This window comes from Bos mutus, chromosome 27 (genome assembly GCF_027580195.1).
Source record: "Bos mutus isolate GX-2022 chromosome 27, NWIPB_WYAK_1.1, whole genome shotgun sequence".
NCBI classification, from domain to species: domain Eukaryota; kingdom Metazoa; phylum Chordata; class Mammalia; order Artiodactyla; family Bovidae; genus Bos; species Bos mutus.
The window spans coordinates 9,922,120-9,948,614 of NC_091643.1; the positions used below are offsets into that span (position 1 = coordinate 9,922,120).

General features: G+C 41.2%; 1 protein-coding gene across 1 annotated transcript in view; it reads left to right on the plus strand.

The window, feature by feature from the left end:
* Positions 1-26,495, plus strand: part of ZMAT4 (zinc finger matrin-type 4) — a 386,494-nt gene that overhangs the window by 302,554 nt on the left and 57,445 nt on the right. Inside the window, exon 6 of the mRNA XM_005899833.2 lies at positions 25,793-25,889. Coding sequence (XP_005899895.1) covers positions 25,793-25,889 — 97 coding nt within the window. The remainder of the gene's footprint in view (positions 1-25,792; positions 25,890-26,495) is intronic.

The window sequence follows — 26,495 nt, forward strand, 5'->3', positions numbered from 1 at the left end:
TCACTTCCACTGTATAATCATAAGGAGTTTGATTTAGGTCATACCTGAATGGTATAGTGGTTTTCCCTACTTTCTTCAATGTAAGTCTGAATTTGGCAATAAGGAGTTCATGATCTGAGCCATAGTCAGCTCCTGGTCTTGTTTTTGTTGACTGTATAACTTCTCCATCTTTGGCTGCAAAGAATATAGTCAATCTGATTTTGGTGTTGACCATCTGGTGATGTCCATGTGTAGAGTCTTCTCTTGTGTTGTTGGAAGAGGGTGTTTGCTATGACCAGTGCATTTTCTTGGCAAAACTCTGTTAGTCTTTGCTCTGCTTCATTCCGTATTCCAAGGCCAAATTTGCCTGTTATTCCAGGTGTTTCTTGACTTCCCACTTTTGCAGTACAGTCCCCTATAATGAAAAGGACATCTTTTTGGGTGTTAGTTCTAAAAGGTCTTGTAAGTCTTCATAGAACCATTCAACTTCGGCTTCTTCAGCGCTACTGGTTGGGGCATAGACTTGGATTACTGTGATATTGAATGGTTTGTCTTGGAAACGAACAGAGATCATTCTGTCGTTTTTGAGATTGCATCCAAGTATTGCATTTCGGACTCTTCTGTTGACCATGATGGCTACCCCATTTCTTCTGAGGGATTCCTGCCCGCAGTAGTAGATATAATGGTCATCTGAGTTAAATTCACCCATTCCAGTCCATTTTAGTTCACTGATTCCTAGAATGTCAACGTTCACTCTTACCATCTCTTGTTTGACCACTTCCAATTTGCCTTGATTCATGGACCTGACATTCCAGGTTCCTATGCAATATTGGTCTTTACAGCATCGGACCTTGCTTCTATCACCAGACACACCCACAGCTGGGTATTGTTTTTGCTTTGGCTCCATCCCTCCATTCTTTCTGGAGTTATTTCTCCACTGATCTCCAGTAGCATATTGGGCACCTACTGACCTGGGGAGTTCCTCTTTCAGTATCCTATCATTTTGTCTTTTCATACTGTTCATGGGGTTCTCAATGCAAGAATACTGAAGTGGTTTGCCATGCCCTTCTCCAGTGGACCACATTCTGTCAGACCTCTCTACCATGACCCGCCCATCCTAGTGTGATTAGATTGACTAGTTTTCTGTGAGTATGGTTTCAGTGTGTTTGCCCTCTTGCAACACCTACCATCTTACTTGGGTTTCTCTTACCTTGGACGTGGGGCATCTCTTCATGGCTGCTCCAGCAAAGTGCAGCCACTGCTCCTTACCTTGGACGAGGGTTATCTCCTCACCGCCCCTCCTGACCTTGAATGTGGAATAGCTCCTCTAGGCCCTCCTGCGCCCACGCAGCCACCGCTCCTTGGACCTGGGGTTGCTCCTCCCGGCCACTGCCCCTGGCCTCGGAGGTGGGGTAGCTCCTCTCGGCCGCGTCCCTTAACTTCAGACACAGGGTAGCTCCTCTCGGCTGTTGCCCCTGACCTCGGACTGGGGTAGCCCCTCTCAGCTGTTCCTGCCTGTAACTCCTCTTGGCCGCCGCCCCTCAGGTGTGGGGTCCTCCTGGCTTCTGCCCCTGACCTCGGACGTGGGGTAGCTCCTCTCGGCCGCGCTAAGTGAGCCGGTCGCTGCTGCCCGTGCTCATATGTAAAAAGGAATTGTATGTATTCTTATTTTTTCAGTCTGTGGCATAAAGTTATAAACCTCAAGGAGTTTTAAAAAATATCCTCTCTGCATCTTCAAATGCTTCCTTTTGGAGAGGTATATTAGAATCTTGATGAGAGGCAGAGAGACAGAATAGTTACTGCTGAAACCCACTCCCATCCAGAAACCTTGGTTTTCAATAGCCATGAAATTCAAATAATAGGTCAATGAATTTTTCCATCTAGGTAAACCAAAAGAAAGGACCACTAGATATTTCTCTAAAGATTAAACATCTTTTCATGTTCAGCTTGTCTGAATTACCTTTGAATGATTGTCCATTTCATTTGTTCATTCATTTATCTCTTCAAATATTTACTGAGTGCTTCTATGCCAGGCACTTCTCTGTGCTTGGAACAGAAAGACAAAGATATATGCCTTTTGAATGTTAGATTTTAATGCAGCATTTCAGAAAATTGTTTTAAAGAGTAAAATCGATAATATGATGGATGGTGCTAGATAATATGGAGAAAGATGAGAGGAAAACAGACGAGAGTGCAGCAGGAGGTGGCAGTCTCATCAGGGCAGTCAGAGAAGACCTCATGGAGAAGGTGACCTTTGAAAGAAGCTCTGAATGAGTTGAGTGCAAGCCACGCCCAGCCCTGGGGATGAGCAGGCAGAGTAACCAGGGCGGGTCCCTGAGGCAGGGGTGTGGAAGGCTGGGAGCAGTGGGAGTGGGGGTGGGGGTAGGGGGTCGGGGGGTGAGGCAGAGGCAATGGGGGAGGTCCAGCCAAGGTGACAGTGTGATGCCACTGTGATGGCTTTTCATCAGAGTGCAAAGGGGGCCATTCGACTGAAATGTGAACAGCATCCTTCTGACTGCTGCGTGGAGAACGGTCTAAACAGAGGGAAGGGAACAGAAGGGTGAGGGTATCAACTGGTATCATCCAAATAAGAAAGTTATGGGGACATAGACTAGGGTGATAGCAGCTGAGGTTTCAAGGATGGTTTCTGGGTCTGTTTACAAAAGAATTCAAAGCAAGGACTCAGACAGATGTGTATGTGTACACCAGGCTCATAGCAACAATATTTCCAATAGGCAAAAGGTGAAATCAACATGTCCACGGATGAACAGAGAAACAAAATGTAGTATATTCGTACAAATGGAATGTTGTGCAGCCTTAAAAACTAGGATGTTCAGACAAATGCTACCACTTGGGTGAATCTTGAAGACACAAACCGATACAAACCAGGACAAAATCCTGGATGATTCCACCCACATGAGGTACCTAGAATAGTCATATTTATAGAGACAAAGTAGATGGTGGTTGTCAGCAGGGACAGAGGAAAGAAATGTTGTCTCATGGGGACAGAGTTTTGGTTTTGGGAGGTGGAAAGTGCTCTGAGGATGGCTGGTGGTGATGGCAGCAGAACGACATGAATGAACAGAAAGTACTCTACATATGAACCTTCGAGTTTTGAACTTTTAAAGATGGGAACGTGTGTTCCATCAGCATCAGGCATGAGTGAAATTCCAGCATGCCCTCCCTCTCCTCTTGCTGACGATCCTTCAGCTCAACCATCTTTCACTTCCTCTCCCTCCTCCGGTCAGTAACTTAACTCTTCTTGCCTCTTCACTCTATGCCAGCCCCTGCGTGCCAGCTGTTGTACCATACTTCCAAGGTTCTGTACTGTAAGATTAAAAGTTTGTTTTCTTTGTTCTGTCTTTTATGTATTATTTGGTTGAAAAGTATTAAAAAATATATTACAGTACAGTGCTATATAGCAGATTGTGTTAGTTGGGTATCTAGGCTAACTATGTTGGACTCATGAACAAATTGGACTTACAAAGGCACTCTCAGAATGGAACTCGTTCACATGCAAGGGACCTACTCTACTTAATGCCATTGGACTGTCCACTTAGCAAGGTGAAAAGGCAGCCTTCAGAATGGGAGAAAATAATAGCAAATGAAGCAACTGACAAACAACTAATCTCAAAAATATACAAGCAACTCCTACAGCTCAACTCCAGAAAAATAAATGACCCAATCAAAAGATGGGCCAAAGAACTAAATTTCTCCAAAGAAGACATACAGATGGCTAACAAACACATGAAAAGATGCTCAACATCACTCAGTATCAGAGAAATGCAAATCAAAAAACCACTATGAGGTACCATTTCACACCAGTCAGAATGGCTGCGATCCAAAAGTCTACAAATAATAAATGCTGGAGAGGGTGTGGAGAAAAGGGAACCCTCTTACACTGTTGGTGGGAATGCAAACTAGTACAGCCACTATGGAGAACAGTGTGGATATTCCTTAAAAAACTGGAAATAGAACTGCCTTATGATCCAGCAATCCCGCTGCTGGGCATACACACTGAGGAAACCAGAAAGGAAAGAGACACGTGTACCCCAATGTTCATCGCAGCACTGTTTATAATAGCCAGGACATGGAAGCAACCTAGATGCCCATCAGCAGATGAATGGATAAGAAAGCTGTGGTACATATACACAATGGAGTATTACTCAGCCATTAAAAAGAATACATCTGAATCAGTTCTAATGAGGTGGATGAAACTGGAACCTATTATACAGAGTGAAGTAAGCCAGAAAGAAAAACACCAATACAGTATACTAACGCATATATATGGAATTTAGAAAGATGGTAACAATAACCCTGTGTACAAGACAGCAAAAGAGACACCGATGTATAGATCAGTCTTGTGGACTCTGTGGGAGAGGGAGAGGGTGGGGAGATTTGGGAGAATGGCATTGAAACATGTGTAATATCATGTATGAGACGAGTTGCCAGTCCAGGTTCGATGCACGATGCTGGATGCTTGGGGCTGGTGCACTGGGATGGCCCAGAGGGAGGGTATGGGGAGGGAGGAGGGAGGAGGGTTCAGGATGGGGAGCATGGGTATACCTGTGGCGGATTCATTTCGATGTTGGGCAAAATTAATACAATATTGTAAAGTTTAAAAAAAAAAAAAGTGGTTATGATGGCAAAGTTTATGTTACGTGTATTTTACCACAATCAAAAGAATTTTTTAAATGTCAGACAATGTGCCAGAGAGCTGGATGGGGCTGGAAGGGGCTCAGAGGATGACTCTGAAGGCTTAGCCTGTGCTCCCAGGAGATGATGCAAAGCACTGTGGAGGAGCAGTCAGATGGAGACATCACATGGTTAAAGCTCTCTTGCTTTTCATCTTTTGGTAGGAGAACAGCACATTTTAAGCTCATTTTTGGCATTTTATGAAATCTGGGCCACTACCCTGCTCCAGGTCTCTACATTTTCTTATCAGAATGATTGTAATTGATCTCTACATCTTCTTCCTGCTTCTGTTCTTGTGTTGCCTGTAGACAACTCTCAAAATAGCAGTCAGATCCTGTTGACCTTCAGTCCAGTGGCTCCCATCATGCAATTAAGAGCCAAAGCCACCCCCGTGGCCCGCAGGTCCTCACATTGTCTCGGTCACTCTCCTTGTGTGTATATGCAGTTAACCTTTATTCAAGGTGTTATTCTATAAATCCCCCACCCCAAAACTGAATTAGCCAGTACTGAACCATTGCTCCTAGAAGAAGGCAATGGCAACACACTCCAGGACTCTTGCCTGGAAAATCCCATGGATGGAGGAGCTTGGTAGGCTGCAGTTCATGGGGTCATGAAGAGTCGGACATGACTGAGCGACTTCACTTTCACCCTTCACTTTCATGCATTGGAGAAGGAAATGGCAACGGCAACCCACTCCAGTGTTCTTTCCTGGAGAGTCCCAGGGACATCGGAGCCTGGTGGGCTGCCGTCTATGGGGTCGCACAGAGTCGGATAGCACTGAAGTGACTTAGCAGCAGCAGCAGGATGTGACTGAAGCGACTTAGCATCAGCAGTAGAACCATTGCTCCTAGGGGAATATGGATATTTAAATAGGTTCTGGTACCTATGCCAACACTGGCAGGGTGTTTCCCACACCAGCAAGCAATCCTTGGGATGCCAGATGGGTGTCCTAAAATTCGACTAGATTCTGACCCCATCCGCCCAGAGACAGCATCAGATCCCATGGGTCCAGTCCATGCTTACTGTTCTCCCCCAGCCCAATTCAGATTCCAGCCGCAAGGCCAGGTTGTCGTCTATACCTGTGCTTCTGACCAACTGGCTGTTGATTGGAGGTTCCAATGACGCCCTCCTTGGGTTTGATTAATTCGCTAGAGCAGCTCACACAACTCAGAGAAACATTTTGCTCAGTAGATTACCAGGTTATTGTAAACAGATATAACTCAGGAATAGCCAGATGGAAGAGATGAATGCAGGAAGGGGATACAATCTTTCATGCCATCTCCAGCCTCTCTTGAAGTCAAATCTGGCTTCTGTACCCCCAAACCAAATTAAATCTCAAAGGCAGAGGTTTTTTTTTTTTTTTTTTTTTTTTTCCTTTCAGATTTTATTTATTTGGCTGCACAAAGTCTCAGTTGCGGCATGTGGGGTCTCGTTCCTTAATCTAATTACCAATGCTGTGATAGCTCCAGGTGAACAGTGAAGGGACTCAGCCATACATAGCCATGTATCCATTCTCCCCCCAACCCCTCCTCCCATCCAGGCTGCCACGTAGCACTGAGCAGAGTTCCATGTGCAATACAAGATGTTTTTGTTGCTTATCCATTTTAAATATAGCAGTGTGGGAAGGTCATGTACACACTGCAATATTTAAAAAGAGGCAGAGTTTTAGGTGAAGTAGAAAAGAATCACTTTGTTGCATTGCCAGGCAAAGAGGGCCACAGTGGGCTAATGTCCTCAAAACTGTGTGTCCTCACTTGGAGAAAGTAGTGAGGAGTTTTATGGTAATGGTTCAAAGAGAGTGTGGCCAGCTCATGGACATTCCTCTGACTGGTTGGTGGAGTAAGTGGGAGTCAGCATCGTCAACCTGCTGGTTCCAACATGACTGGGTTCTGTGTGCTTGTGTGTAGCACACCATTGATTTCTCCCACCTGATCTGAGGGTGGGAGTATCTGCAAAACAGCTCAAAGATATTGTTCTCTATATCCTTTAAGGGGGAATCAGGACCCTGCCCTAAGGCTGGCCACTGTCCTTTCTTTTGACTGTTTCTTCCTTGTCTCAACACCTCTTTGTTTTCTTAATTAGCAACAATGTGAACTTGCCCTTTGGAACTTAGAGAAGATCATGAAGGCTGAGTGAAGCCTATTTCCTATAATCCAGGAATGGGGTACACAGAAAGGCTTTTGTGTGCAGGAGCCCCTTAGTGTCCTACAGGGCATCCCTCTCCCCACATCTCCACCTGGACACCGACCTAGAAGCTCTCCAAACCCAGTCCTTTGGGTATCTATGGAGGTTTCGTCATACATCAGCATGATCGATTACACCATCGGCTGTTCATGATAGAGTCAACCTCCAGCCAGCTATCAGAAGGAAGGATGGGCTTGAAAGTTTTAACCCTTTAATCACATGGTTGGTTCTCCTGGCAGCCACCCCTCATTAACATAACAAGACACCTCTCTGACCCCACTTTGGAAATTCCCAGTGTTTTAGAAGCTCTGTGCCAGAAACAGGGGTGAAGATAAAATATGTATTTCTTATAAATCACAGTATCACAACATCTATCATTTTATCTGTATGTATATGCATGTGTGTGTATATATATATGTCAAGTATTTCAGTTCAGTTCAGTCGCTCACTCGTGTCCAACTCTTTGCTGCCCCATGGACTGCAGCACACCAGACTTCTCTGTCCATCACCAACTCCCAGAGCTTGCTCAAGCTCATGTCCATCAAGTGGACGATGGCAGCCAACCATCTCATCCTCTGTTGTCCCCTTCTCCTTCTGCCTTCAATCTTTCCCAGCATCAGGGTCTTTTCCAACCAGTCAGTTCTTTGCATCAGGTGGCCAAAGTATTGAGTTTCAGCTTCAGCATCAGCCCTTCCAATGAATATTCAGGACTGATTTCCTGTAGGATTGACTGGTTGGCTCTCCTTGCAGTCCAATTAGATGCCAAGATGGTGGAGGAATAGGACGGGGAGACCACTTTCTCCCCCACAAATTCATCAAAAGATCATTTGAATGCTGAGCAACTTCCACAAAACAACTTCTGAACACTGGCAGAGGACACCAGGCACCCAGAAAGGCAGCCCATTGTTTTCGAAAGGAGGTAGAACAAAATATAAAAGACAAAAAGAGAGACAAAAGAGGTAGGGATGGAGACCGGTCCTGGGGAGGGAGTCATGAAGGAGAAGTTTCCACACAGTAGGAAACTCTCTCACAGAAGGGTCTGCGGGGAGTTTTGGAATCTCAGAAGGTAACATAATCTGGATTAAAACACACACACACACACACACACAGAATACACGCCCAGCTGCAACTGCGGGAAAGAGAACTTTCCTATAAAAGGCTCTAATGTAACAACTTAACACACAGCCTGGCCTGCTCACAGAACAAAGGGTTGAGCGAGGTTGAACGAACACCAAAGGAGAGCTGGCAGGCTGCAGACCAGCCCCTCTCTGCCCAGAGGCAGAGAGGCAGGCTTGCAACAGCCAGAGCTGGAAGGCAAGAGGATGCTGCAGTCTCAGCCCCAGAGACAGCATCTTCCACCAAACTGTGAGCCGGCTTCCAGCTGCTAACCACGTCTTCCTGGGATCCTGGATGGTTGCTGTCCTCCAGGAGGGTCGCAGCCCGAGGTCAGCCCCCCAGAGTGGACACACGGCACACCTGAGACCGTGCTCTCGCTGCGCACCCGGGAAACTGAGCGGCTGGGACCGGGGAGGTGATTAAGACGCACGACCCTCCTGGGACAGTGCACTCGCCAAAAGCATCTGGTCTCCTGAGCTGCTCATACCTGGGAAGGGCATGAAACACATGCCCAGCCCACAGAGACTGAGCCAGAACTGTATCTGAGTGTCCCCTGTGGAGGTACGGGTCAGCAGTGGCCTGCTGCAGGGGCTCTGGGTGCAGCAGACCTGGGTATGGCATAAGCCCTCTTGGAGGAGGTCTCCATTAACCCCACCATAGAGCCACCAGAACTTAATGGGACTAGGGAAACAGACTCTTGGAGGGCACAAACAGAACCTTGTGCACACCAGGACCCAGGAGAAAGGAGAAGTGACCCCACAAGAAACTGACCCAGACATGCCTGTGAGTGTCCGGGAGTCTCTGGCGAAGGCATGGGTGGGTGGTGGCCTGCTGCAGGGTCGGGGGCACTGAGTGCTGCCCTGCTTGCACAGGACCTTTTGAAGGAGGTCACCATTATCTTCATTACCTCCACCATAGTTTGGCCTCAGGTCAAGCAACAGTGGGGAGAAGGCAATGGCACCCCACTCCAGTACTCTTTCCTGGAAAATCCCATGGACAGAGGAGCCTGGTGGGCTGCAGTCCATGGGGTTGCTAAGAGTCAGACAAGACTGAAGTGACTTAGCAGTAGCAGGAGCAAGCAATAGGGAGGGAACACAGCCCCGCCCATCAACAGAAAATTGGATTAAAAATTTACTGAACATCACCCCGCCCATCAGAACAAGACCCAGTTTCCCCCTCAGTCAGTTTTTCCCATTAGGAAGCTTCAGTAAGCTTCTTATCCTTATCCATCAGAGGACAGACAGAATGAAAACCACAATCACAGAAAACTAACCAGTCTGATCACATGGACCACAGCCTTGTCTAGCTCAATGAAACTATGAGCCAGGCTAGGTAAGACCACCCAAGATGGGCGGGTCATGGTGGAGAGGTCTGACAGAATGTGGTCCACTGGAGAAGGGAATGGCAAACCACTTCAGTATTCTTGCCTTGAGAACCCCATGAACAGTATGAAAAGGCAAAAAGTATGATACTGAAAGATGAACTCCCCAGGTTGGTAGGTGCCCAATATGCTACTGGAGAAGAGTGGAGAAATAACACCAGAAAGGATGAAGAGATGGAGCCAAAGCAAAAACACCACCCAGTTGTGATGTGATGGGTGATGGAAGTAAAGTCCGATGCTGTAAAGACCAATATTGCATAGGAACCTGGAATGTTAGGCGCATGAATCAAGACAAGTTGGAAGTGGTCCAACAGGAGATGGCAAGAGTGAAAATCAACATTTTAGCAATCAGCGAACTAAAATGGACAGGAACACGCAAATTTAACTCAGATGACCATTATATCTACTACTGTGGGCAAGAATCCCTTAGAAGAAATGGAGTAGCCATCAAGCCCATCATAGTCAACAAGAGTCCAAAATGCAGTACTTGGATGCAGTCTCAAAAACGACAGAGTGATCTCTGTTCGTTTCCAAGGCAAACCATTCAATATCACGGTAATCCAAGTCTATACCCCGACTGTAACAGTGAAGAAGCTGAAGTTGAATGGTTCTATGAAGACCTACAAGACCTTTTAGAACTAACACCCAAAAAAGATGTCCTCTTCATTATAGGGGACTGGAATGCAAAAGTAGGAAGTCAAGAGATACCTGGAGTAACAGGCAAATTTGGCCTTGGAGTACTGAATGAAGCAGGGCAAAGGCTAACAGAGTTTTACCAAGAGAATGCACTGGTCATAGCAAACACCCTCTTCCAACAACACAAGAGAAGACTCTACACGTGGACATCACCAGATGGTCAGTACCAAAATCAGATTGATTATATCCTTTGCAGCCAAAGATGGAGAAGCTCTATACAGTCAGCAAAAACAAGACTGAGAGCTGACTATGGTTCATCTCAAGTAGATTATAATATTAATAAACAACTTAAATCAGGAAAGCCTATTTTCCTTTTATTAACAAAGGGAAAATGAGGTTTAGAAGTGATAAGCAGCATGCCTGAGGCTGCCCAGCAAAAGGGACTAGAGTTGAAATTCAAATCCCATCAACAGGTCCCAAAGCTAGAACTTCTTGCCCTACACTGGTAGCTCCCACCATCTCCACCTCTGGTCATCTCAGTGAGAACTGAAGCTAGGAGACAGACCTGTTCAACCTCATCACAGAATGTGCATGTGGGCTGTTCCAAGAATGACCACAAATCATCATTAATATTGATTTTGTGGATTACAAATAAATTTTAGTGGTAGGTGATTTCACAAATACAGATCTAGAAAGTATAATACAATATAGTATAATATAATATAATGTAATATATTGGGTCGACCAAAAAGTTCATTTGGGTTTTTCTGTAATATGAAAAACTTGAATGAACTTTTTCATAATCAAATAATATATATAATATACTAATAAGGAGATACATTTATATGCTTATTTATTTGTATATATATTCTATTCAGGTACATCAGAGTCTCCTGGAAGTCAGGTTGAGCATTTGGAATGGAATTGCTGCTCTCACCAGAGCCGTTGCCTGCTCAGTGTTTATAAGGGCCCAAGAGAACAAAGAATATTGTGAACAAAGGCTATTAATGGGAGAATAAAAGCGGGCCTTCAGATGGCTCCTTGAGTGCACGCCTTAAGAAAACAAAGATGCAGTTACATGACTTCCAATATACTCTTCTGCATTTTCCTTTTATTCTAATTTATGAACTTGGTTAATTACCTATTCAATAGCCTCAATCACTCAATTTAAGAACAAAGCCAGGCCAAATATATTGAGATCTACTGTCAACAGCTTCCTAGGAAATAGTTCACGTAATGTCATATCTTCCATATTTTAAAAAAATTAAAAAAAACTGAATAATAGAGATAATTTTCCAATCAACTTTATGCCAAGCAACTATATAGGATGATTACTATATAAGGAAGCATTTGACCTGTCAAAAAAAAGATGTGTATAAATAGCATCTGTAGAGAAGGCAGCTTGCCAGAATAATTTAAATATGCCTCAGGATGCTATATGAAAGAGAACTCTTTCTAGAATATTAAATTACTAAGAAGTCTCACTCTCATGATTTAGGTCTTTATTCTTGTTCAAAGAAAAGAATCATTGTGGTTAAAAATAGCAATGATAGTTTGCATTTATTAAGCTGTTTGGTTCTTTTCTAAGTTGTTCACCTACACTAACATTTTTAATTTTCATAGAAACTTTCTGAATAGGTAAAATTATTATCTTCCTTTTATAGATAAGGAAATAGAGACACCTAAACATTAAGTAACAAGCTTAAATTGAAAGAGGAAAAAATATATATTGGGTTGGCCAAAAAGTTCATTGGGTCTTTCTATACCATCTTACAGAAAAACCTGAATGAACTTTTTGCCAACCCAATAATTCCTCCTCTTGAAAATGATCTGTACTTCATTTTCATGTTCTCTGTTTCCCGTATTCACAGGTTGAATTATATTTGAGAATTATGAAGCCTCAGTCATTTTCTAGATTTTTTTTTTGCAATGTTAAAATCAACCTTTATCAGTAAATTGTGCGTTTTGCTATTCTCTATTACATTGCGAATCGAATAAGGTCAATGTGCTTCTGTAAGTGGGTGAGGCTCCTGTGACAGTGGTATTAAACAGGGAGATCTCTTGTGACATGTTGCAGAGAAAAGTCACTTACTCAAGGCACAGTGGGGCCACGTGTGTCAGGGTGTCTGTGTCAGTCTGGTCCAGAGGAAGGCAGGGCGCACATTCAGGTGGCTTCTGAGATTGGAAGGCCACTGTCTTCTTAAGGTCTCTTGCCTGTCTGGTCAGGCCTGAAATTTCACCTTTCACATTGTTTTTCTTCAAATGTTGAAAGCTTTTTAATGTCAAACATCCCTATTAAAGAGCCAATACTGCAGGAAGCATCAGACAGCCGTGACTTAACAAGGGGTTTGGCAGGCTGTCTGCTGAAGGCAAGATAAAGACCCAGTCATCTGAGATAGATGTCTACAGGCAGGCAAGAGGGATTAACAAGAACCAGAAGGACACCAAAGATAACATTCAAGCACCCGACAGCTGACTTGTGTGTGAACAATAGCGAGAGAGAAACAGGGAGGGAGAACGATCTCATTCATAATGTGATTCAAGGAAGATACTGACAATTAGGACTTTTTCTTCATTCATATTTCCCCTTTGAATCCTTCTTGGATGAGGTCTCTTGAAAATGACCAGCAGTTTTCCTCCTGCTTCCTGGGGCCTTTTGGTTGACCAGTTAGCCAGGACAGCTCTAAAGCAAATGTCACCAGGGTTGCATTTGGACCTCTAGCCCATGACAAAGGAGTTGACAGTCACTGTGTCCTCAGCTGATGCAGCTAACAAGCTAGGGACATGATTCTTTGATAGCTGTAGCTCTATCAGGACAATTCTTCGGGGAGATCACATGGCCTGTGATTCTCTAGTTCTCGGGGACAAATGAGAGATGGCCTGGAAGACACATCTCCACAAGGTGGAGAGAGAAGGGAAGAGGCACGCATCTTCTTTCCTTTACATGCTTTCTAACAGCCCCCATGAGTTTAATTTAACCCATTTGAGTTTAATGTAACTCCTTGGTGACCTTGATGCCATTAATCCACAACTTCACCTTAGGGGTACAGTTTATTTTATGGATGAAGCAATCTGTCATCAAAAGTTGTATTGTAGGAAAAAAGAAAACACATTTTATGAGAACATTTTACATGAAAAACCTACAGCCCTGCTATGTTATTAGTTGCCTGTATAAGGTAAGATCTATGGCATAGCCCGTGGGACCCAAAGGAAAAAGCACATTTCATGTTCTATAAATTCCCACTTGTATCACATCAATATCCAAGCCAGGAAGAGGGTATTTCCCCCATGTGTTGGTTTATAACATATGATTATAGATATCTTGAGTATCGTTCAAATAGTAGATGACTTCAGAGTAGGTTTACTTATTTCTCTTTTCTTAACATTTAGATCAAATCACAAAATCAAAAATCAGTTCAATTCTTTGGGTTGCTTGTCATTTTCTAGTGAGTGTGTGTGTGCAAAGTCGTTTCAGTCATGTCCGACTTCTTGCAACTCAATGGACTGTAGCCCGCCAGGCTCCTCTGTCCATGGGATTCTCCAGGCAAGAATACTGGAATGGGTTGCCATGCCCTTCTCCAGGGGATCTTCTTGACCCATGGATTGAAGTCACGTCTCTTGAGGCTCCTGCATTGTGGGTGGATTCTTTACTGCTGAGCCACTGTGGAAGCCCATTTTCTATTAGCAGTCATAATAATAGTGATCCCCTCCAAGGCAAAAATCAAGGCGGTCTGGATGCTGATTTGCTCAAAATATGAAAATGTGTTGGGTCTTTCCCAGCAGTCCAGTGGTTAAGACTCTGTGCTCCCAGTGCAGGGAGCATGGCTCAATCCCTGGTTGGGGAACTAAGATCCCACATGCCACATGGCCTCAGGAAAAGAAAAGTATCCTCAGTCCTCTACCAAATAGAATACATTTAAACCATCTTCTGATCAAGTAGCTCTTTAAGTACTTAAAATGAACTACTCTGTTACTTCTGAATCATCACAGTAGGATGACAATTTTCCAGTCCTTTCTTGGGTCAGGCATCCAACATGGCTAAAAATTGTCTTTTAATTATGGGGAATACATTTAGTCCATAGCTTTAGATTTTATTTGTTTGCCAAGAGCTTTTGAAGATGTTAAAGCTTTTTGCTTCTTGATTCCATTTTCAAGGCTTCACATTTATACTATTTAAGTAAAGAATTGTTTTAGAAAATGTGTGTTCTTTGTTTAATTGACTGTTAGATATCCTGCAGTCTGCGCCTGCAAGCAGTGGGCTGAATTCAGAAGGTTAAGTGTTTAAACATTCTGTACGTCATAGTGATTCTAGCATGGAGTAATATGAATCTTCTTTATTTGGGTCTGCAGCCAGCCCTGATCCTAGGAAGTTTCCTTAACTGACGTTCACAAGGAAGAGATATTCCACAGTGCAAGTCTAAGTTCGGATACAGCAGCAGTCCTCCTGTTATCCTTGTGATGAGTAGCATGATGAAATGCAGTGATTTTCAAACTCTTTTCCACCAAGCTCAAGGTACCTTATTGGAGTACCCTAAGCGCTATGCTTGGAGTTTGATGGTCTGGCTGGTATTTGAAACCTCTAGCCCCCATTTTAACTCGAGTAGCTGTGCTTTGTCAATCTTATATATTAATATGTTTCACATTAACAGTTTTTATTTTTGAAAACAGGGTTCTCCTGCTTTCTTTCACTCCTATATTTCTTTTAAAAGCCCTAGTGTCGTCATTAAAGTCAATAGCTTTGAATTCAGAAGTAAGCAGTTTCAGGTCTCTTTATCCACTTGCTAGTTCTATGGATTTAATGTCTTTGAAGTAGGGTTTTTCTCATCTGGAAAATGGGCTAATAATGTTCATAAAGTGGTTTTGAGGATTAAACATGAGAACAATGACCTTTTAGCAAAGCTTTCTTCTCTCTAGTTCCTCGATATCACCTCTATCAGCTGGGGTCTGCTCGGAGGGGTACAACCACCATGACTGACACAAAAGGGGCACTTATAAGAATTATGGCAACTGGTGAGGCAGTGTTGTAATGCTTTTTCTTCTGCGTCTAGTGTTGGGCCTGAAGTCAGTAGCTCCGGCAATCAGAAAGGAAAGATGGCCATGAGCTCCAGGGAAGAGCAAATTGTGAGGGAGAGCTGGAGCCCGTAAGGGCGACCTGGGGTCATTCAGCCCCTCCAGGTCAGGTGGGCTCTAGCCTTAATGATGTGGGTGACATGTAAGACAGGCTGGGGCTTTATACCCAGTCCCCAAATCCACACCTGTCCTAGGGCTCAGTAACCTGGAAGGCGGAGCCAGAGATGCTTGTGAGTCTGGCTCCACCCCACGTGTCAAGGTGAGTATCTCTAATATAAAGGGGTACTAACTGCTCCACCACTCTCTCTCTTCACCTACATTGCCTTCATGGATGATCTGACCAGCCCTACAGCTGTAACCTGGAGAAGGAAATGGCAACCCCTCCAGTACTCTTGCCTGGAAAATTCCATGGACAGGGGAGCCTGGCAGGCTATGGCTATGGGATCGCACAGAGTCGGACATGACTGAGCGACTTCACTCACTCACAGCTTTAACTACCACCTAGATGTAGATGAAGCCTTGTTTACCAGAATGTTCCTTGCCCTGACTTTTCCATATATGTCGACATGCTGGAGCTGGAATCTCACCAACAGGCCAAGCACACCAGGGGCCAGTGAGAGACTGGCTACTAGATGGTGGCCGTCCTTGATGGTCATCTGGAGTGAGAGCTCACAGTCTCCTCACAGCATTGCTGCTGCCAATCAGAATGGATCATGAGGCAGGTTCCATTTGCTGCTAGATGCCCCAAAGGATTGAGCAGAGTTCACTGAGATAGAACTTAACGGGGATAAACAGAAACATCCAAGTCATCAAGTATAGGAGTAGAGGAAATGAAGATTTGGCTTAGCAGAAATCCATGTGGAAAAGACTTAGAATTGATTGCTAGCAGGTTCAGTATGAGTATAGATTACAGTGGGTCAGGGGTGCCAGACACACACACACACTTAAAGCTTTAAAGATATTGATAGAATTAATGGTGCACAAGAGCTGTGACAGCCCTGCTGTGTTTTGTACTGATGCAGCCACACGAGGGCCTTGGACTTGAGTTTCAGGGTCATGGTTTGAAAATGTTATCAACAAACAGGAAATTTCATTCATAAGGTAATAGAGATGATAAGGGGAACTTGAAATTATATTTTAATGAAGAACACTGTCAAAGTATCAATGGACGTTCAACCTGGTAAACAGAACCTTAGTGGATGTGATCGTTTTGAGAAGATGCGAATAAACTTGTGCACAAAGCAGAATTCGGACAAGTGGGTTATTTGAAAAAGGAGAGCTTCCAAATGCAAGTGGACACCAACAATTCTGCTTGGAAAACTCTTATGTGACGCCCATGGGGTTTTGGACTAGACCAATGGTTTCTCTAAAACTAGCACCTTCTGAAGCTCTACAAAATGCAGACTTCCAGGTCTCACTCTAGATTTTCTGACTTACAGTCATCTGGGGTAAGGCCTGGGATTTGTGTTGTTAATAGCTCCCACGTAATTCTCTAGTGGCCCGTGTGGGAAATACTGGACCAGTTGAACTCTAAAGAACCTTCCATAGTTCTGTGAATCTATTGTTCCCAGTTGTCTGTGCCATGCACAGTGGGAGGAGCAGCCTGAGCAGAACGGATAGGTTCAAACCCAGCTGTGTCTCTACGTGGCTCTGTGAAGGTCACTAAGTTGCCCCACCTTGGTTTCCTCATCTCTTAAAACAGGATAACAGCCGTGCCTGCTTGTAGAGTGTTGCTAAGAATAAATGAATCCAACAGTGCTAATATATGACATACATAAGTGTTAGTTATTATTTTTCATTCCAGAAGATGATGCATCCATTTACAAGACAGTTTGATTCATGAATATTTAAGAGTCAGAGAAGAAGGAAATCATTCCAAACCAAAGACCTTTTCTTTTCATTTTTGCTTTATTAATTATCTTTTGAAATGGTTCTAGCTTTCGTAAGCATTAAATATACAGAACATATGCAAAAATTTATGTGAGTGATTCAAGGTTATCAAAGCATAAGTAGGAATATAAAGTTTACTTTCTAGGAATGCAAAACAATAGAATTTGTAGAGAGTAAATGAGAATAAACTGAAGTCTCAAAAAGTTGGCTGAGATTTCTTTGTGGAACCATGACCATCCAACTTTATTTTTTAAGAAAGTGAAATATACAGGTCTTAGGTATATAATCTGATGACTTCTGGTAAATGAATATACCCTGTAGCTACCATCCTAAGATATAGAACCATTATGTTACTCTGGAAAATTCTCATGTCCCCTTCCAGTCACTCCCTACCCGCAGAAGGCAACACTACTCTGAATTCTAACATTATGGAATAGCTGTGCTGTTCTTGAAATTTATATAGATGAAATCACACAGTATGTTCTCTTTTCTATCTGACTTCTTTACCTATATGTTATGTTTTTTATTCTAATTTATGTTGTTCATAAATCAGTAGATTCTTCTAATTTTCAGCTATTATTTCATTGTATAAATACATTAGCATTTGCTTATCAATTCTTGTGTTGAACATTTTGAATTTTGTCTATGATGTATAAAGCTGCTATAAACATTTTTGCACAAGTCCCTTTTTATACTAAGTTTTTGTTCCTTTTGGGTAAATGTCTAGTAGGATTTCTGAGTCACAGAGTAAGTCTAAGTTTACAAAAAATTGAAAACTTTCCCATTTTACATTCTTCTGTATGTGGATTTCGGCTGTTCCATGTGGTTATTTACATTTGGTATTGTTTTATTTGATGTTTATTTCTTTGTTTGATGCTAGCACTTGTAATAGTTACGAGATGATTTTGAATTTTTCTTTTACTTTCATTTCCTGGTGACAAATGATGCTGAGCACCTTTTCATTTGCTTATTGATCATTTTTATATCTTCTTTTATGGAATATCTGATCAAATAGTTTGTCCTTTGAAAAGTTGAATTGTTTGTCTTTTTATTATTGATTTGTAGGAGTTAATTATATATTCTGGACAGAAGTCCTGAATCAGATATATGAATTGCAATCAATTTTTCCCAGGATGTGGCTTACTTGGTTTTCTTGATGTGTCTTTTTTAAGCAAAAGCTTTTGATTTTTTGTAAAATCCAATTCATCTTTTAAAAAATATTTGCTGTATTTTATTTCTTAAGAAATCCATGCCTATTCCAAGTTCACAGAAATAATCCCCTGTATTTTTATAGAAGCTTTATAGCTTTACCTTTATATTTGAGTCTATAATCAATCTTAATTTTAATGTGTACTGTGATACTGTGATGTAGAGATTGTGTTTTTTTTTTTTTTTTTCCTGCACTTATTCAATTATCCCAGCCCCCTTTTCTCAAAAATGTTTCATTTCTCCCATGGAATTGCCTTGATACCTTTGTTGAAAATCAGTGAAAGTTATCAAAAGATAGAAAATACCAGCTTTTAGATAATTAAGTATTGGGGATGTAATGAACAATATGATGACTATAGTTTAACTCTGCTATATATTTGAAAGCTGCTAAGAGTAGATCCTAAAAATTTTCATAACTAGGACTTTTTTTTTCTTTTTCTGAATCTATGTGAGGTAATGGATGTTAACTAAACTCATTGTGGTAGTCATTTAGCAATATATATATGTCAAGTCATTATTGTGTATACCTTAAATTTACACAGAGCTGCATGTCAGTTATATCTTAATGAAAGTGAGAGCAAATCAATTGATTCTTTGGGTCTAGGTCCAGTTCTGGACTCTCGTTCTGTTGCGTTCATGGCTTTTGTCCATTATTATGTTTATTATTGGCATAATATTGTTCATAATATTTTCTTATTATCCTTTAAAAATTGTCTGTAGCTTTTGTACTAAAAATAATTCTTTTATTTTAGTAATTTTTATGTTGCCTTTTTAAAAAGCATTCATCAAGCTTGCTAATGGTAATACTTGCTTAATCCTTTCAAAGAACAGATTTTTTGTTTGTTTTTTGTTTTTTTGGTAATTTGCGTTATATTTAATTGACATCGGTATATTATTTCTTTCCTTATATTTGATTTTGTTTCAATTTTCTTATCATTTTCTAGTTTCATAGCATTTAAACTTTGACCACTGAGTTTAAGCCTTTCATTCTTTCTAACACAAAGCTATGTATTTTCCTTTAAAAACTTATTACACTTGTCAAAATATCTTCTGATTTCTCTAGATATTTTTCCCTATGGTGATAATAGGTTATTTAGAAGTATTTTAGGTCTTTTTATAAATAATATTATTATTTATCCTTATTGATTTCAATGGTAGTCAAAGAAATCACAGTACAAAATGTAATTATTTCTAATTTAGTAAGAATTGTCAATGGCTTAGCATATTCCCTAACTTAGTTTACTTGCTGTACGCTTGAAAATATTGTGTATTCTCCAGTTGTTGAGTGTAGCATTCTATAAACTCTGGTACAATATAATTGATAGTTTCATTTAGATCTTTTAAAATTTACTAATTGTTTTATCTTACTGTTCTGTCAGCTACTGAGATAGGAGTGTTAAATCTTTTATGGTTATGGTGTCTCTGCCTGTACTTCAGTCAGTTCTTACCTCATGTATCTTTATGCTTTATTAGTTAAATTGCATTTAGAACTGTTAGGTTCTCCTAATGAGTTTCTCTCTTTATTATTACCAAACATCTTTATCTCTGGAAATCCTTTTTGTCTTGAAGTCTGTTTTGTTTGATTTTAATATAGGTACTTTCACTTCTGGGTTAATCAAATACTTTTTAACCATCCTGTTTTATTTTCTCTAGAGTCTCCTAAGCTTTATATCTTTGTATTTATTTCTAGGGGATTAGTGTGCATTCATAAATGACCACTGTCTATATTTAAGTTAATATTGGTAAATTTATTATTTCTTAATTGTTAATTATATTTTATATAAAATATAATGAGCTTCCAACAATACTGCTTACTTTTATTCATTCTTGTCACATATTGGGTTGGTCAAAAAGTTTGAGTTTTTCATAATATGTTACAACTCAATATTTTTACATCTGTATACAGAATAAACAGCACGATACAAGCAGAGTATTATAGTTTTTGCTTTAAATACTATCTCTAAATAAACTTGGAGCAATAAAAAAATACCAATAGTAATCATTTATGGTGTTCTTCATTTTTTCTGTGGATATGAGTTTGCATCTGATGTCATTTGCCTTCCAACTGAAGAACTTTATAAGCATTTCTCTAGTGCAAGTCTCCTGGCAGACCATTCTCTGTTATTTCATTTATCAAAAATGCCCTTATTCCACTTTAAAGTTTGAAGGGTATTTTTGCTGGATATGGAATTCTAAGTTGGCAGTTGTTTTGTTTGTTTCCCCACTTTTTGTTCCTTAGACCATTCATGCCCATTTCACTCCTGGTCCTCTCTGTTTGCTATTTGCCCTGTACTCTCCCTGGGCAACTCTTTAACCGGTTCCTCACTTCACAGGCTAATTCTTGTCTCTCCAGTTTCATTTCATGCTACTCAGAGATCTCTGTTAACCATACTATCCAAAACCCGCCTTCTTTGTGACTCTCTCATTTTCCTGTTTACATCCTCTGTAATATTTCTACAACGTTTGTATTTGTTTCCTTGCTTTTTGTCTTTCTACGTGAATAGCTCCGTATGAAAATTTACTCTATATTCTCTTATATTCTTGGCATTTGGTGAAATATCTGGCATCATAATAAAGGCACAAGGATGTTTCCCTAACGTAGAATGAATGCACCTGAAGCTAAGGGGCACCCGAAGTCTAGCTCTGCTAGAACTGAAAAGCCACAGTGAGTAGCCACACTGCTGAACTCTCCAGGACCATCTGCTTCACACACTGTGCTAGGGAATATAAATTTAAAAGTGAACCATCTTCAGGAAGCTTTTCCAGATTTTCTAAGTCGGAAACAATCTCCTCCTCTAGTTCTCCTAACATTCCACTTCATTCTGACTGTAGTACTTTTTGTGGTTCACCTTGTATTATTGCTGTTTTGTACACATATCTTCTGGAGAAGGAAATGGCAACCCACTCAAGAGTTCTTGCCTGGAGAATCCCATGGACAGGGGAGCCCAGTGGACTGCTGTTCATGGGGTCGCAAGGAATTGAACACGTCTGAGTGACTAAGCACAGCATACACATCTTCCTGCTACAACTGGATTGTCAGTCCTTGCAGGCAAGAATGGTATTTCAGAGCACACAGTGGCAATACAGCAGAAATTAACCTTTATATCTGCAGAGGTTTGGGTATACACATAAAATGGCATTGCACTGAAAATGAATAAGAAAGTTAGCATTTTTGTTTAATAAGATTCGCCATTTCTCTGAGGAAAAAGGAGCTGTATAATTCCAAAGTAATTAGGATTTCAGCTGAACATTAATAAAGCCCTAAGTTCCCACCAAGGACACTGTGTCATGTGTAGGGGAGGACTCCTCTGCCCCTTCTCTGCCTTTGTTCTTGTTTATATGCTCTGCCTTTCTGGTTTATGCTCCCTGTAGTTTGCATTGCAATAAAGTGCCAAATATTTTCTGCCCACGCTTCTGTTTGGCTGCAGAGCTGGAGAACTGTAATGGAAAGCAACAGATCCGAATATTTTTTAGATTTGTTGGTGCTCTTAAAAATGCCCATTTGAAAACATAAATATTTATGCCTCTTGCCACACTTCACCTCCATTTGTTGTGAGGAGACCGTTGATGAGTCTGTAGTCTGAAGAGGACCCATATAAACACTGGTTACCATTTATTATGATAAGATTGATAGAGAACTCTGGAGGCAGGAATGCCTGAAGCTAGCTTTTATATTTTGATTCCATGCATAAAAGTGGAGATAGACCAGCCCTGGATAAGCATTCAAACAACTAACATGCAGGTTCTGATAACTTACTGCCTCTGGGTTTGGAGACTGTGATAAACTTTCTGAATCATGCACACCTGTGAGATGGAAAAACCATGGAACCACAGCTCTTCTTTATAGAATAACTTTTTTCTTTAAGACCCAGTGTTGTTCTGACAAATTCAAGCTACCAAAAGAAGTATGACTCTATGGGATGGCACTTTTTAAAATGTGTGTGTAGTGTATTAGAGGTTAGAGTTACAAGTCTGAAACTTCTTGTAGAGTCTCAGGCCCCATCCAAGTTTTATAGGATCAGAACCTTCAGATGCTGTGCCTAGGGATCCGTATTTTAACACCATCACCAGAGCATGTTCTAGGATGTCCAGGAGTCTTTGCTTGAGGGAATAGAGAGACAAGAATTATGTCTTTCATCTCTGATCTGTCAGTCTGTGCCTGGAAAGTTTTGAGTCCCTTAGGTTGCTTCTCCAGAAGATACTGTGGTTTCATTGCTTTTCTCATAACTGAATTGATTCCTCATTGAATAATTAGTAAGTCAATGTCCAATTATTCTGTAATTGAAGCTAAAACAAAACAACGACTTAATTCATACTCTGGCCAGATCAACTTATCATGCCATGTCAAATAGATTTCTCGGAAACATGCATTGAACTGTAGGAATCTTAAAGTCTACAGGAAGTTCTACCCTTTGCCACATATGGACACAAGATCACTTCTGATGACACCACAATGTTCCACAAACAGGGCTCATTGGATATCATCAGAACTAACTTTATTTTTGCCATCCACCGCCCTTTCATGCCATCTCTGGAGGGTTAATTTTTTCCTACCCTTCGGGTATAAAGTGGAGTAAGTTTCATGAATTTTCACTCACTTTTAACTAGTAAAGAGTTCTTGACTTTCATTCTTAGCTACATAGAAGCTCTATGTCATTAGCTGATATATCCTAGTGTCTTGTGAAAAAAAAAAAATACACACAGCTTTGAGGTTGAGAATTATCTTTATTCGGTGGAATTTATGGAGGACTTTAGCCCAAGATACAGTCTCTCCGATATCTCTGAGGGACTGTTCCAAAAAAATAATAAGGGAGGAGCCAGGATATATAGGAGTTTTTGTTGAGAGAAAAAACATAACAAAACATGTATTTGAACATCAGAAGATTACTGCTAATAAGAAAAACAAAACATTTCAAGTTAATGATTTCAGTGCTTTTCCATCTCTGGGAAGATACAAGAGTCTTGGCCCACTGAAGTCGTTTCCTTTGGTGTTCGCCTTTACCCCCTGGGGCCAGTGTCCCGTTTTCCTCCGTCCTGAATCCCCTCAGGCAGCACAGCAGCAGGAGCAGCTGCAGAGGCTGATGGCTCCTTTGTTGACTGAAATGGCGAGTGACATCTTTGTTCACACAGGATAGAAGAATAATTTTTAAATAATCCAAACTTAATTGAAAGTGAGTTTCTCCCCTCCCTCAGGTCAGTTCTGCTTGGGCTGCCTGTTAGCCATGCAAAAGGAGGCAATAGGCTTCTCTCTTTTTCGCTGCCCTTGGCTTTTGCTTTTCTTCCTTTCTCTCAGCTCAGGTTCCTCCAGGGCTGAGGGATGCAGGGTATCAGGTTAGAAAGGTAAGGGAGATAAAGGCTTACTTGATAGATACACAGACAAAGCTAGCCTAGACGCCATTTGACTCTTTCCCATGGGGTGATTTCTTGGCTTTTTCAAGAACTCAGCATTACTTGATACTTAATCTTAAGCTAAGCATCTCTTCCAGGGTCACTTTAAGGCCCTCGATGTCCAGCTGAACTCTATAGCCTTCTTCTGCTGAGGTCACATTGCTCCAACTGTTCATACATGGCACACACGTGGTCTGTGGGACACTTAACATCTTTTGCTCCAACAAGCTCTGAGAATACATGCCAGGTACAATCCTTCCACCTCTCTTACTTCCCCATCAGAGCAGCTAAGCAGTCACAGTCTCTCGCTCTTTGGATCTTGAGGATGGTGTCCAGTCCAGGACAATCAAACTCAGGAAGGAATTTCTCAAGATCTCCGGGTAGTTCCACTGAATTCTTTTCCCAGGGGTGTTAGTTGAAAGAGAAGGAATCCCCCATCTGACATGGACAAGGGTAAGTCAAACTTGTAGTATGAGAGAGCTCCCTTTGGTAAATTCTCTCTTTCTTCTCAGTGTCTTTTTTCAGACTGGTGATGAGTGGCCAGTTTGAGTTAGAAATTGGTTCTTGATCACTTCTGTTGAATGCCCTGAACTGGGACTCTTATCTCTACTTTAGTCATGGTGGTGTAACTAGCATCTGTGTCTTAGAAATTCAACTTAGGACTTCGTCCAGGGCATTGGGAAACCGAGATTCCCTTATAATACCTCTTTGCAATCATATAATAACTAGTTTATGTTGATTATTTGTTGTGTAGCAGACACTGCTTTATACCTTATCTTACTCAGTCCTCCTCACAATCTTATAAGAAAACAGAACTTCAGAGAAGTCAAGTAATTTTTGTAAAGTCACTCAGGTAACAGATTGCAAAGTTCTTCCAACTCTATGCATTACTTTCTTTTTAGGAAAATAAGAATGATATTGCCCCTTAGAAAGAAAATATTATGCATTCATCAGGAAAAATGCTATAACTGTTTAATATTCTGGGTTTGACAATGGGAAGAGAGAATCTTGGAGTAAAATTAACCAGAAGTTTCACTTGCTAAGCACTTGAGTATTTATATTCACTTAATTCTTATAAAACTTTGTGATATGGATGGCTTTGTCTTCATCTCATAGATGAAAAACTAAAGCCAGTAAGAAATTATGTGACTTCCTCTACATTACACAACCAGGACTATTTGGAGCCAAGACTTAAAATCTGAAGTCTCAGCCATGACACTGAAGCTACTTTTTCTCTCCACTCTGATGGGGACACAGCAGCAGAAGGAATACGAGCTGTGGTGGATGTTTGGCTGAAGTTTCTTTCTAACACATTTGACTCTAGATGAATCAGTATTATATAGCAGTCAAGGTTTTGTGTTTTTTTTTGAACTACCGTTCATGAAAACAAAGAGCATCTTATATATCTTGGAATCCCTAATATCTGGTCCAAAGTTGACACTCTATTGCTGGATGAACTAAATGAGTAAACAGATGAGTGAATAACTTTGATTGCAACTCTCTGGTGGGAAGTGATTTTTCATGTGACTTAAGTTAGTTGAGGCTTCCCTGGAGGACCAATGGTTATAACTTCACCTACCGTTGCAGGGGATGTGGCTTTGATCCCTGGTCAGGGAGCTGAGGTCACAAGTACCTTGGGGTCAAAAAACCAAAACATAAAATAGAAATGATATTGTAACAAATTCAATGAAGACTTACTTTAAAATTATCCACATTTAAAAAAATCTTTAAAAATAAATAGATTAATTAATCCTTCTCCTGGGTATTTGCATTTCATAAGATAATCCTGGGAGAAGAGTTGACATGAATGATATAAAAAGTTGAATTTCTGATTCTGTGATTGGAATAGAGGTGGAAGAGGAATTGAGACCGAATTTTTCTCTGGAGTCTCAAATTTCATTGCAGAAACAGTAGCTTACCACATCTGTCTGCCTTAAGGAAAAACTAGAATGCTTCTTTATTTGGGTTACAAAGTATCCAGAAACATTTTACACCGAGAAGTATGTCCTGATCATTTCAGTCATTCAGCAATGAGACAGGCTGCTTCCAACGTATTCACCGTCAGCTTCTGCTAAGGAACCTGCTGGTTGGGTTCTTGGGAGGAGGGATTGAAATGTTACCGCTGGGTTAGATCGGGTGGCTTCTAAGATAGTCTGTCCCTGAACGTTCGGAGATTCCAGGATTTGTTCCTGTGGTTGATGACAATGATGCAGCTAACCAGGTCTGTGTGTCTGTCATCCACAGGTCTGAGGCGCAATTACAGATGTACCACCTGCAGTGTCTCCCTAAACTCAATAGAACAGTATCATGCCCATCTGAAAGGATCCAAACACCAGACCAAGTAGGTACTTTCATGCTTTTGCTCTTCAGCCCTTTTGTATGTAACCTTCAGTATGATGAATGAAGGCTAACCGCTTTACTTATTGCAAAATAAGTAGATGAAAACTACATCTCTGATCTCCAAGGTTCCCTTGATGTTTACGCCACTCAAGCCTACAGAGCCTGCCTGACACTGCTTAAAGAGTGACTTTTTCCTTTTTTTTGGATACAGTGATGACTTTTTTTTTTTTCCATTTCTTTCTTTCTTTTCAAGGACAGTAAGCACATTTGTATGAACTTCCCAGGAATCTTTAAGTCTATATTAAATGTTTTAAAATAAACAATATAATTTCTCTTAATACTTTGGGGATGGACCAGGCCTCCTTGTTGTGAAGTCAAATTCTATGCATGCCTTCTACCACTTTCTGTTTCTAGAAGAGTATGGTTGATCAGTCTGGAAAACTAACAACTCTGGAATTTTAAGTCATTCACATGTATAGCTATTTTCAATTGAATGGAAGCTCATTCCACATCCCCCTCTGATTCTCATGATTTTATACCAGAAAAAGCTAATGAGGCATTGTTTCCCCTGTATACATACTGCTCATCTTTTTACAAACCCAGTGCT